Below are 13905 nucleotides of genomic sequence, written 5' to 3'. Positions count from 1 at the left end.
TGTCTATTATATAGAAGGAGGCCTCTTTTGTGGGCTTAATCCCTAGCCTTTAGGTGTAGGGCCGGTTACTAGCTAATAGTAGATGTATGTGAGAAGTATAGTTAAGTGGTGTAGATCTGTATAGGATGTGTAGCTTGACTAGTATGTATTAGAAGTGGTGTATTCTAGGCCTCTATCGATACTAGTAATACTGTAGACTAATACTAGAAGTCGCTCGGACTCCCTTCGCGGGGTCGGCGAAACTCTAGGCTATAACCGCGGTAAAACTTCTTTAGCTTTATATACTAACAATACTATAAAGAGCTGTTCTCTTAATATGATTGTGTATATAATATTTCGAATTAGTCTCGTCGGTAAATTATAGAAAAAAAGGAGCGAGTTAATAGCTATTATAGTTGTTTAGTAATTCGATTTAGTACTTAAAGCCGGCTTATAGACTATATACTAGACCTCTAGCTATAGCTCGAAGCTCGAGCGACTTTACGAATTCGAGTAAATTCTATAGTTAGATTTATAATATAATAACTATATATCTAATTAACGTTATTCTTTTTTTAAAAAGCACTAAACGAGCTAGTTTCTATAATAGAAAAGAAATATAATAGCGTTAGTATAGGCGTATATAACAACCAATATTACTAAATCCGAAGGAACGCTAAACTAAGCTCGGAGCTTGCCGAGCTTCTATACGGGTTTAAAGATATAGCTTAGTAGTAGTAGTAATATACTAGTAGCGATAACGGCGAGCAGGTATAGGCTATATAATAGTCGTATTAACGAGATTTTTATATCGCTATATAGCGCTAACTCTAGGTATTACGTAAGGAACGAATTAGTAGATATATAATAGTATAGTATTAAGTTAAGTATCTACGGTACTAGGAAGTATATACTAGGCCGACGTATCCGGCGTACCTACCGTAATACTAAGCTTTTATTCTATATAACAATAATATATATAAGTAGTATATATAGCTTATAGTAGCTAGTATAGACTTTCTAGTATATAATAGCTCTTAAAGATAGCTATATATTTAACCCTATTACTAACTTAAAACTAGCGATAACTAAGGTATAGGAACTTCTTAAACTTTAGTATCTAGTCTTCCTCGCTATATATTAGTACTAACTAATAATAGCGCCTTGTCTAGTTCTTTAAAAGCCTAAAGGTCTTTTCGATCGTTATATAATAAGGTAAATATAGCGGTAGAAATACTACCTTTATACTAGCCTATTCGCGGTATAGGTCGACGATAATATTGCGACTATAGGTTACGTAATAGTCTATAATAATTATACTTCGTAGACCTAGAAAGCGACTATACTTCGGCAATATACTAAACTAGAGCTAGTATATAAGATCTCTAAATTTATACTACCCTACTTAATTAGCTTATTCTTAAGATAGCTATCTATTATATAGGCTAGTAGAAGACTAAACCGCTTAGAATAGTAAGGGTATTCCTTATTAGTCGTAGGTATACCCTTCGGTACCTATCCTTGCTATCGGTAAGCTACTTAATTACTTATATACGTCTCGTCGATATAGACTGCTTAGTACTACGCTACTAGTATCTATATATATGCCTTATATATCGCCTTCGCGACTAGATCTCTTTAGAGCGCTATTCGCGATACTAATTTATATAAGAACTGCCTATTATTTAATAGATATATAATTATCCTTTCCGATATCTGTAACCTTATCTCCTCGAGTAGATAATACTATATTTCCTTATACTATAGAGTCGGTATCTTAACTAATAACTCGAGTATACGATCGCGCGCCTATAGGTTAATTATTTAAGGCCGCCTACCCTTCTTTAGCTATATATTACCTATATCCTTCTACCGCTTAATTCGTATATAAATAGCTATCTGCGAGCCTTGTCTATCTACTAGTAATAACTTTATAACCTCTTCTAGCGGCTAGAAGTCGTCTAGACGGTACTAGATTAGGTTATTGTCTTATCTAGTAAGCCTAGATATAGTAAGAGCGAGGAACTCGTAGAAATTAGTAGGTAAACTATAATTAGTAGGGAATTAGTAGATAGTAGTAATAATACCTCGAGGTAGTCTATACTATTAAAATAGCGACAAAATACCGAGAAAGAACGTTAAGAGAGACAGAGAACACGATTATCGAATACTATAGAGATTGCTAACAAATGGTCGTAGGGATTCCCCGCAGTCCCGACCCTTTTGACTCTGTGAATAGGCCACTACCTACACCTCTCCATTCACACTCCCGAGCAATCTGTACTCTCAAGTCTCTAATTACGCGACATCGGTATTTGCTCCAACGACTGTACGGGACAGTCGCATATCAATTACTGTCTCTTGCTATCTGTAAGAGCTCGTCCGCGCCCATGGACACCGACGCATCATGCATAGACAGCCGATACACATTGGAGGGCCAGCTCGAGAGAGATGGCATTGCACGGGCTAGTCTCACTGCTCAATTGACGACAGCAGCCTCAGCTCACCTCTTGCCTGGTGCTCCCGATGCGTCGCTCGTGTGCAAAGACTTGCGAGTGCCATGCCATTGACAAAGCGCAGATACCGGCCATCTTTTCTGATCCGCAGATTCCCCGTAAGCACATCGCCTGCCCACCGACCTCACTGCAAGCGTGGCAGACCACTGCTCAACACGCGTTTCGGAAACGACTCCAGGCACAATCTACGCGGAAAGAGCTGAGCTGCTTCGACAGACGGAATTGCGGATTCTGGCAGAAGCGTGCGGGTTTCATAGCGGTAGATCTACCTTGCAAGAACACGCCGCGGGCCTTTTAATACACGTGCGTGCCGTCCACGCGAGATGAGGACCGCCCGGCCTGCATAGCCGTAGGCCTTAGTCGTAATGATAGTCCCGGACTCTCGGAGTCGGATGCATGAACTGCGGTTCTGCAGGCGCGTCACAGCCTCACCGGCCGTTCGCGTGTCTCTCATACAAGGGTATGGCACCACGGCGAGTTGCTGTATTCTTGGCATCTTCCACTTGCTACTCTAGTGTATTCTGATCGGTCTGGATCGTCAAGAATGGCACATGGCTTTCGTCCAATCGGTCATCTCCAAGCGTGCGGCTATGTCACAGTAGACATGGGCTTCTCGCGATGCTGTGTATCGACACAACATGCGCACTTCGAAGCGGCTAATGGTCATCTATCTGGCCGGGACTAGTCTCACATACACGTGCGCGGCTGGCGGAAGGCTTCTCCGTGATAGAGTCGCCATACCTCGAAACAATCCCGCCGTGGGCGAGGTCCGGACTTGGAAACCGCGGCACTTTAATACAGCATTCATGCGCAATGCTCAACCAGCAGCGAGCCCTTCACCTCTCTCCAGCGTGTACCCCTTCACCTCTCTCCAGCGCATATCCCGACACGAGCGCAGCCGGCGACCTCTTTGCGTCGCCCCCATCAAATACACTTCTCGCCACAATCCAGGCCTGCCTCTTTCACTATCTTCTTCTCTTTTCCTCGTGCTTCGCGAGCGCTCGTCCCCTGCCTTATCTTTAATCTACTCTTAGCCGGCCCTGGGGGTCTGCATCAGAGGCATGGCAGTCAATACCGATGACAAGCTCATCGAGCCTATCGCCATTGTGGGCATGGGTATGCGATTCCCAGGCGAATCACACTCGAGCGAGTCCTTCTGGGATCTCCTCTCGAAAGGTCGTGATGGCTGGCGGACGATGCCGAAGCATCGATGTAAGTGCATTTGGACGCGACCCTCTCTTTTGACTAACCAAACCACTTCTCAGTCAACCTAGATGGCTACTACCATCCCGATGGAGCGCGTGCGGGCTCTGTAAGCTTTTCACACGGGACATTGGGCGCGTGCATTTACTGATCATTTTGTAGGTCTTCGTCAAAGGGTCGCACTTCCTCTCAGGCGAATATGAGAAATGTGCAAAGCAATTCGATGCACCCTTTTTCAACATGACGGCCGCAGAAGTAGAGGGAAGCGACCCACAACACCTACACATGCTGGAAGTCTCATACGAAGCACTCGAGAATGCCGGCATACCAATGCAGTCAGTCATCGGCTCAGACACGAGTGTCTACGTCGGCTGCTTCACCCGTGATTGGGAAGCAAAGGGTGGCCGAGACCCGTACACTGGACCTTTCTATGCAGCGACAGGGAACGGCATGTCGATGCTTGCCAACCGTGTTTCTTGGTTCTACGACATGCGTGGTCCGAGTATGACTATCGACACTGCTTGCTCTTCATCTTTGTACGCCGTCCACCTTGCGTGCCAGTCGCTACGCACAGGCGAGGCAAAGATGGCCATTGCTGGAGGTACAAACATGATCTGTGATCCCTGCTACATGCGCGATCTTACCACTATGGGTTTCCTTAGTCCCGACGGACGATGCCATTCATTTGACCATCGTGCAAACGGCTATGGAAGAGGCGATGGTATCGGAGCTGTTGTTCTGAAGACCATCAGCCAGGCCCTCAAGGACGGCGATACTATCCGCGCCGTCATTCGTAACTCTGGCCTGGGACAAGACGGCAGGACTCCCGGTATTACCATGCCAGCCCCAGAGGCACAAGCCGATCTGATCAGACGTGTTTACAAGAATGCGGGCCTGACAATGGATCAGACTGCTTACTTCGAGGCTCACGGCACTGGAACACCCATTGGTGATCCATACGAACTCTCGGCACTAGGTGCGACTTTCGGACAGACTCGAGACTCGACCAATCCACTCTATGTCGGGAGTGTGAAAGCCAACATCGGCCATCTCGAAGGCGGCGCTGGTATTGCTGGTCTGATCAAGGCGGCGCTTGTGGTTGAACGAGGCGAAATACCACCCCTAGCTGACTTTGAAAAGGTCAACCCCCGACTCAAGTTGGATGAGTGGAAAGTAGCTTTGCCCTTGAAGCTCACTCCCTGGCCAGTGTCAGGCGTGCGAAGAGCATCAGTGAACTGCTTTGGCTATGGAGGTGCCAATTCTCACGTCATCATTGATGACGCCTATCATTACCTTCAAGAACACGGCTTGAAGGGACACCACCAAACGATACTGGGGCCCAACGATGTGCAAGAACCTTCTGACGCCTCCGACTCTGGTTTCAGCTCATCTGGACCATCCACTCCCGGCGAGAATACGTACAGAGAGCTGTCCCGGCCAATGCTGATGGTACTTTCCTCTGTAGACCAAGCCGGTCTCGGAAGAAGTGCTGCAGCATTGACGGACTTCTTGTCTGAGCAAAAGGATTTGGAAGCCCAGAAGAAGCAATCGGATTCAGCTCCTTCCGGTGTGGACATGGAATCTTTCTTGCCCAATCTTGCATACACACTGTCTCACCGACGATCTACATTCGACCACCGCACCTTTGTCGTAGCTCGTTCGGCTGGTGAGTTGCAAGAGCAACTTTCCGCTCCGCTATCCAAGTTGCGCCGGAGCGCCAAGAACAGCAATCTCTTCTTCATCTTCACGGGACAAGGAGCGCAGTGGGCAACTATGGGCAAGTCACTTCTCGCCTTCGACACATACCGACGCAGCTTGGAGCGTGCCCAAGCGCAGCTCAGCCGACTTGGCTGTGCTTGGAACTTGATCCACGAGCTGTCAGCCCCTAAGGAAGAAAGCCGGATCGACCAACCGGACTTCAGCCAGCCTCTCTGCACAGCGCTCCAAGTTGCTCTCGTAGATCTGCTCGAGGAATGGAATCTGAAGCCAAAGTCTGTGGTTGGGCACAGTTCAGGCGAAATCGCCGCATCCTACGCGGCAGGGTTCCTCACACATGAGCAAGCTGTCAAGGTTGCATACTGCCGCGGTCTCTTCTCAGCAGACGTCAATCGCCGCCTCGGAGACAAGCGTGGTGCTATGATGGCTGTCGGCCTTTCGGAGGCTGATGTCAAACCATACCTGGATCAAGTTCCAAAGGAGTCCGTAGTTGTCGCCTGTGTCAACTCTCCCAACAGCGTTACTCTGTCCGGAGACGAGACATCGATCGACGTACTCGAGAAGACACTGCAAGATGCTTCGGTCTTTGCCAGGAAATTAAGAGTCAAGACTGCCTACCACTCTCCGCACATGCGGGTCATCGCGGCTGATTACCTCGCGGCAATGGATGACATTCAGCAGTCAACAGAGCCACCAAAGGCGACCATGTTCTCCTCGGTCACAGGTGGCACTATCTTGAAGGCGGCCGATGTGGATGCATCCTACTGGGTCAAGAACATGCTGGGATGTGTCAGATTCTCTGATGCAGTCCAGGCATTACTCACTCAGCCTGCTAATCCCAACGCCAAGGGCCGTCGACGAGCCCCCGTCGTGTATTCCGGAATGGTCGAGATTGGGCCCGCGGAAGCCCTCAAAGGACCACTGCTTCAGATATTGAACGCAACAGACGGGAGACTGGCCTCTTCATTGCCATACACGGCCCTTCTGTCGCGCAATGTTGATGCCGGTCAGTCGGCACTCGCAGCGGCTGGAAAGCTTTGGGCTGCAGGACTGCCCATCGATCTGCATCGCATCAACTTCCCAACTGAGGAGCAACCTCTCCAATCACTGGCCTGTCTACCGCCATATAAGTGGAATCACAAAGTCTACGAGTACGAAAGTACATATGGCAAGACCGTGCTGCGACGTGCCAAGCCCCGAACAGACTTGCTGGGCTTCGTGGATGAGACCGCAAATGAAAGCGAGCCTCGATGGCACAACTACATTCGCCTGACCGAGCAGCCCTGGCTCGGCGACCATCGAGTACAGAACATGGTCCTGTACCCCGGCGCAGCGATGGTCGTTCAAGCAATTGAGGCTGCACGAACTCTTCAGGACACATCGCGGCCACTCAAAGCTGTTGAAGTTCGTGACATTGCTTTCAAGAAGGGTCTTGTCATCCCAGCAGGTGACGCTGCAGCAGAGACCGCGATCCACCTGAAGCCTGAACAGGTGCCATCCAGCGACGAGACTGCTTGGTCTTTCAGCGTATTCTCGAAGACTGGTGAAGATCCATGGAACGAGATGTGTACTGGATCGGTGTCCTTACTCTACACTGGCGAGGACTACGGCGAAAGCGTGCGCCAATGGACGTCCGAGTCCAGCTTGTACAATGACATTCGGAAGCGAGCCTGCAGGGTGGTCAAGGCCGCTACCTTCTACAAGCTCTTCGACGACAAGATGAACCTGCAGTACGGCCCACTGCATCGCAACGTTACTGAAGCTACGGCCGGGTTCGGCGAAGGCTACGGAGTGGTGACGATTCCCGACACCAAGTCTGTCATGCCTTCTCAATTCGAGTACCCGCATCTCATCCATCCGGCGACGTTGGACTCCATCTTCCACATGCAAGCACTGGGCTATCTCCACAGCCTGTCCGGCGACGAGTCACTTGTGCCGATCACCATCGACAAAATCTACATCGCTGCCAACGCTCCCACAGAGGCTGGCACTCAGCTCAAGGGATACTCGAAGGGCACGCAAAGCTCCTCTGGCGATACGGTCGGTGATATTGTGCTTTCAGATGATGCTTGGCAAGAGCCTAAGGTGATCGTCCGCGGCTTCCTCTCCAGAGATATCTCGGCTGCAGCCCCTTCGTCTGCGAGCACCGTTGACAACGCTCCCCGGAAGTGCACTCGTTTGGACTACGTGCCCTTGCACCCCGAAGAGTCGTCGGGCTCGTCGGCGCAGAGCGACTATGGCGTTGAGATTTCGTCTCCATCGCCGAGACTTGACCAAGTGATTGTCTTACACGCTTCCTCCGAGTCTCTTGATCTGCCACTCGTGGTGGCCGAAATCAGCGCGAGGCTTGCTAACTCCTGCGAGCAAATCGTGCAGATGCACCCCGAGCAGGTCACGTTTGGCGAAAAGTCCAATGTCAAGGACAAGACCGTCTTGTCATTGCTTGAAGCCGAGGAGAGCTTCGTTGATGGATGGTCGGAAAAGCAGTTCTCATGGCTGCGCGACCTATGCTCAACGGCCGAGACAATCTTGTGGGTCACTCGCGGTGCCGACGTTGGCAGCCCGGAGACCATCAAGTTCAGTGCCACTACTGGTCTGCTTCGCACAATCCGCGTCGAGAAGCCTCAGCTGCGACTCTTCCAGCTGGACCTGGACACGACTTCAGCACTGTACTCCGACAACAGCATCGACCTGATTGTCGATGCTTTCGAGACTTCTGTGCTCTCGACGGCAAAGGCAGTGGAGCAGGAATTCGTGCAGATTGGCGACGAGCTCCATGTACCGCGCCTGGTCACTGATGAGAGCTTCCATGCGGAGCTCAAGTCGGGCGCTGCGAACACTGCACCTGTCCTCCAAGCTCTTGCCACCATGCCATATCCCGTTCGTGCTATGGTCTCACAGGGTGGCAGGTCGCTGTGCTTCGTCCAGGACGACCAGTACGAAGCGGAACTCGCCGAGGATGAGATCGAGGTCGCTCCATCCGTCACAATGCTCGACGCTGCCGCCTTCGAGGCCGGTGCATCTCTCGGTCGCGATGCGGTCGGCACGATCACTGCCACTGGAGCTGCCGTCAAGGATTACAATGTCGGCGAAAAAGTGCTCGTGTGTGCCGCTGATTGCCTCCGCACCCGCCTGAGAGTCAAGTCCAGCTTCGTTCGCAAGCAGCCTGATTTCATCGGCGACGCGGTTGCTGTCACTTTGCCCACGGCGTTGAGTTTGGCTTGGCTGTCTCTGCTCGAGCTTGGTTTCCTCAAGACCGGTGAATCAATCCTCATCGCTGCTGAGCCAAATGCTACCACGGGCGCCATGATCTTCTTAGCCCAGCATCTCGGCGCGAAGGTCTACGCTTCGTTCACTACGGCTTACCACCACCGCTGGCTTGTCGAGCAAATCGGCTTGGAGGAGGATCAGGTCATCAAGGCGGACCGTGGCGACAACTTCAAAGAAACTCTGCTCCGTCGTAACAAGGGCAAGGGTGTTGATGTCGTTGTCACCTGCAGCCCCCACCAATCATTCAATGTTCTGGCTCCCTTTGGAAGATGCGTGTGTCTTGGGCCCAACCAGACGCTTCCGAGCACGGCACAACTGGCACTTGGTGTTTCGATCCACAATCTGGACATTGAACACCTCCGTGTCGCTGCACCAGAGAGAGTTGCCAGAGCCTACCAGAGTGCATGGAGTCTTGCTTCAAAGGGCGTGTTCCACACTTTGCCGCCAAAGAAAGCCCTCGACCTGGCAGACTTCGCCGCCCAGACGAATTTACCTGATGCCGTCAAGGCACCTGGCGCCGTTGCGGTCACGATTGATCCAGCTAGCAACGTGTGGACGCTTCCACCGCCGCCTGCGGTTCTCAACCTCGACCCAGAAGCCACGTATGTCCTGGCTGGTGGACTGGGAGGCATCGGTCGATCGATCGCCGAGACAATGTTCGCTGCTGGCGCCCGCAAGATCAGCTTCATCTCGCGCTCTGGCGCAAAGACCGAGGAAGCGAAGAAATTGCTCTCCTCTTTGCAGCAGCGTGGATGTCTGGCAAAAGCATATCCAGTCGATGTTTCATCATCCAGTGCTGTTGAGGCCTTCGTTCAGGCCAGCATCGAACGTGGCGAGACCATCAAAGGTGTGGTTCAAGCTGCCATGGTGCTGCAAGATTCCGTGTTCGACAACATGACGTTCGAACAGTGGACCAAGTCCACCCAGCCCAAGATTCAGGGAAGCTGGAACCTCCACCAACATTTCCCCAAGGATATGGACTTCTTCATCATGCTGAGCTCCATGGCTGGCATCATCGGCAACCCCGGACAGGCAAACTATTCGGCTGCTGGCACGTATCAAGATGCTCTGTCGGTGCATCGTCGCAAGCAAGGTCTCAACTCTACGACGATCGATCTTGGCATCGTCTCCGATGTTGGCTACATCGCCGAGAACCCAGAACAATTCGAAAGACTTCGCTACCTGAAGCCTCTGTTCATCTCCGAGCGAGACCTTCGTCTCCTCCTTTCGGCCGCTATGCTTGGCAAGACCATGGATGGCAACGACGTTCCCCCTCAAGTCGTCACAGGTGTCGGCAAGGAGCTGATGCAGGACGGAAGCATTGGAAGTGCCATGGCCGCCGATCTCAAATACTCCAGCCTGCACGGATCCAGTGAAAACGACACTGGAGATGCTGGAGAGGACGAGGCCGCACAGGAGGCTATGAAGACGGCTACCAGCCTCCAGACCGCGACCGAGTTCGTGGAGGCCGTGTTCGCCTCCAACATTGCCAAGGCTACTGGCATGGAGCCAGAAGACGTCGATCTTGACCGACCGATGCACGCATATGGAGGTGAGTTTCTCATTCTTTCACAGCTGTTTTTTCCACTCTTGCTAACTTGTTGTTTTTATAACTAGTTGACTCGCTCGCGGCCGTCGAAGTTCGCAACATGATCTTCCGAAAATTCAAGTCCGACGTCAGCGTTTTTGATCTTTTGAGCACACTCCCATTGCACAAGCTTGCCATTAGAGTGGTGGCGAAGAGCAAGCTCGTCAAGCACGAGGTGCAGGTTGTTGCTCAGGAAGAGAATGCCGAGTGAGTGAAGGCCGGTTGAATTTCTTTTGAGGGAGTTTTTTGTTTTCTTTCTTTCTTTGGCATTTGTGGCGTTGGAGGTTGTTGTTGGTAGAGGTGACTTACTTCCCTGTATGATATACGCTTACGTACAAGTAATGGTAGATTTCATGCCGTTTTACTATATTGTGCCTTGTTATCTATCTCTCTCGCATGATATACTCTTATGTACAAGTAATGGTAGATTTTATGCCGTTTCACTATATTGTGCCTTGTAATCTATCTCTCTTGCATGATATACTCTTACGTACAAGTAATGGTAGATTTCATGCCGTTCCACATTGCGCCGTTGGCCATCTGGGAGGAGTACGTGAAGACGGAGCTCTAGATGCCTTGCAATCTCTCTCGCTGCAATGACTCCGCAGCAATCTAGGAGTCGTGACCTCAATGCATAGCGGCCACTCGGACATACCCTCGGGCTCCGGTCGTCTCCATCTCGTTTCAGATGCTTAGTGCGTGCCTTCGTTGTAGAAACAAGCCCCCATCGCAGCAGAGTCATCTGCAGCTGCGTCTTCACATACTCCTCCCAGATGGCCAACGGCGCATCATGCTCTTCTCTTGACTTGACTTCAACGAACGTACGGGTCTCGTTGATACCAGATCGCAGGGTCGATGTGATTGAGGACCGGGTGTCTTCCGGTCTATGGAGTCCGCAGACCAGACCTTCGGAGGCCGTCAGTGTTCGATCTTGACCGAAGCGGCTATCTCCTCAACCTGACCCTCCAACAATTGCATCTCTTTCCGCCGTTGGGGAAGCGACTCATTGATATTGTCCAGAGCCAAATGTCGTGCCAAACCGAACCCTAGCCGTTGACACACCTCTCCCAGTATGTGTAGATATGTAGAAACGAGAAATATAAGCGATTCCTTCGGTAAGATGCTCCAGAAATGTAGGAGTAGTAAGCTGCTTAGTACTCATAACTAGGCGAGATAGAATAGGGAAAAGCTAAGGTACACAGGTACATGTACGACTCGTGTCGTGCCGGAAAAGCTTCCGAAAAGGTGCAAGCGCCCTCAGTTCTATCCTACGCGTCGTCCTCCAGCTCCACCACGCTCTCGCACTACTTGGATATGCACCGCGATGGAGCATTCCATGAAAAAAAAATCCGGCTCATTCTTCGTGCCACATCCAACGTCATCATTATTCGACCCATACATATGCACATCTATATCTAGTCTGAAGATGCTACTGTTCAGCACCGACAGCGAGGGCATGCAGATGAGCCCTTTTACCAGCCGCGTGAAACTCCTTCGCCAAAACCGAGCATGCAACGACTATGCAAACAGAAATGCGAATCCACCATGACCACGGCCACGAGGCACCCCGACCGCGATCCTCCACCACCACCACCTACCACGCCATCGCAGGATAATCGGTCTGCACCGTCGTCTCGATATGCCGGTGCAGCTCGACTGCCTTCTGCACGCCAGCATGGTGCTCGATCTGCGCGAGGAACACCTTGGTCTGAAGCAGGAGCAGGTCGATCTTCTTCAGCAGGAACATGCTCTCCATGCTGCCGCCGCCCAGAGGAGAGGCAGGAGGTTGCCGAGACAGCTTAGCCACAATCAGTCCGCAGAGCTCAAGCACTTTGAGGATGGCTGCGAGGATGAGAGCTGCCGCCGGACAATGGCTGGCAGCAGGTGCTTTGCTTGCAGCCACCGTGCATATCCGCGCCATCACGCTGAACACTTCATGTTCCACGGAGGGCATGAAGACGGGGTGGGCAATGTATTGGCAGTATTCGTCCAGCTTTTTGCAGACCTGCAGCGCCGATTCGAAGCCTAGGTCGTCCAGATCGATTGATTCGTTCGAGGGAGATGGGCCGAGCGAGGCCGGCGGGGAGAGTGGATATGCGGGCACGCCAGCCATATTGGCACGGGGCCATGCCGAGGTCTTGGGTAATGAGTGCGAGAGCATTGAATATGCAAATGCGTTCGGGTCGGGGAGTGATATGGCTTCGTCGGGTGTCCAACATATGTTCCACGCAGCCTCAACGTCCAATGCATCGAGGTCTGCCACTTGCATGAGATCGTGTTCGATGCCATGTGGGTCGTATTCTGGTGATGAGCGCTGAGGATTGCTACTACTGCTTCCTTGGATGTCATGTGGCTCCGGTCCTTGGGTTGATGGTTTGTCGCTCGTCACTCTCCTGGGCCGGCCGGGTTTGCTTCTCGGCGCAAATAGACATGCTGAGCCGCTGTGTACGCAATTGACGCAGGCGCTATCCCCAGGAGCAATGATGCAGCGGATCTTCCTCCTATGGCAGTTTTCACAAGCTCCCCTGATCTTTGGCTGGGTGGATGCTGAAGATGAAGAAGAAGACATGTTGTGAGGGTGGTTGTCGTTCCGAGAGCGAGCTCGCAAGTGCGTAAAGCTGGGGCAATTATTGTCCGAGAGCGCGTTGGTGGTTGGCAATATGAGCGTACTTGAGGTTCCAAGGCGTCAGTGCAACGAAAGCCGTCTGGCCACACCTGGATTCGCGGTACATCCATGTCCCGAAATAAGTCCCCAGACCACCCTGACATTGGTACCACTACTGTCGAGATAGCCATACGGGCTAACGATCGTTCAACACAACCGCAAAGACATATCAAGCGTCTGCCTCGGCAGTCGACATCAGGACCTCAGAACAACACATCACGGCGTCCATCGTGTGAGCACCACAGGTTCTGTGATCGGACTTCGAAGCCTGTACAACCAGAGATCGAGGAGGCCTTAATTGCAAACTCTCTCTCTCCCGCATACGAGCAGACAAGGAACACAGGTGGGCGCCATTGCCGCAGCACTGCATGTCTTGGGTGAGCTGGCCAATCATCGTGGGGCATCTCAGCATCAAGGTGCGTCATACGTGCCCTGCTGCGTGTATAAACTGTAACGACGCTAACTTGCCTCCACGTGCTGTTCTATTGAGTCTGCCAGACGCCGCCAATGCTTCTGCTTCTGCTTCGAATTCGCCGTGGCTGTGTTTCAGCCACCCATGATACCACCAGACGCTCGGCAAGCTGCACAAATGGAAACCCGATGCGAGACCCGGGCCTGCAGGCTGCCGCACGAACGATAGTAGAGCATTGCCCTTTCACCGCACGCTACACGTTGGGCCATATCGTCGGGTTCATCAATCTCGCTCCAAAGCGCGTCAGCTGTCTTGCGCTACTCCATCGGCACCTTCAACGGAACACCCACCGTCTGGCTGCTACTGAGATATGCTGGATTACCACCGCGGACTAGGCCCTGCTCGGCATGCGGGCCGCACACGTGCCCTTCAGACGCAGATGGACGGGGACGGCGGGGGTCCGGCAGCGAAGGCCCGGTGTGGCCGCAGACGGCATGCGCACGCTTCCGTGGTTTGACAATGGAGGCGGAAGGACCAGGACAGCGTTGCTGACTTC

General features: G+C 51.8%; 2 protein-coding genes across 2 annotated transcripts; one reads left to right on the top strand and one right to left on the bottom strand.

The window, feature by feature from the left end:
• Window positions 1-3556: 3556 nt before the first annotated feature.
• Window positions 3557-10483, top strand: MYCFIDRAFT_29867 (uncharacterized protein; the record flags this gene model as incomplete). Its single annotated transcript, XM_007924166.1, has 5 exons — window positions 3557-3707; window positions 3761-3807; window positions 3861-5076; window positions 5125-10236; window positions 10302-10483. The coding sequence occupies 5 exons, from the start codon at window positions 3557-3559 to the stop codon at window positions 10481-10483; spliced, it is 6708 nt and encodes a 2235-aa protein (XP_007922357.1).
• Window positions 10484-11866: 1383 nt separating this feature from the next.
• On the bottom strand, window positions 11867-12841 carry MYCFIDRAFT_77440 (uncharacterized protein; the record flags this gene model as incomplete). Its single annotated transcript, XM_007924592.1, has 1 exon — window positions 11867-12841. One exon carries the CDS (start codon window positions 12839-12841, stop codon window positions 11867-11869), a length of 975 nt encoding a protein of 324 aa, XP_007922783.1.
• Between the last annotated feature and the right edge of the window lie 1064 nt (window positions 12842-13905).

The sequence above is a fragment of the Pseudocercospora fijiensis genome (assembly GCF_000340215.1).
Source record: "Pseudocercospora fijiensis CIRAD86 unplaced genomic scaffold MYCFIscaffold_2, whole genome shotgun sequence".
Lineage (NCBI taxonomy): Eukaryota > Fungi > Ascomycota > Dothideomycetes > Mycosphaerellales > Mycosphaerellaceae > Pseudocercospora > Pseudocercospora fijiensis.
Note: the sequence above shows the minus strand (reverse complement) of the source record. Positions and strands in the feature narration are given on the sequence as shown.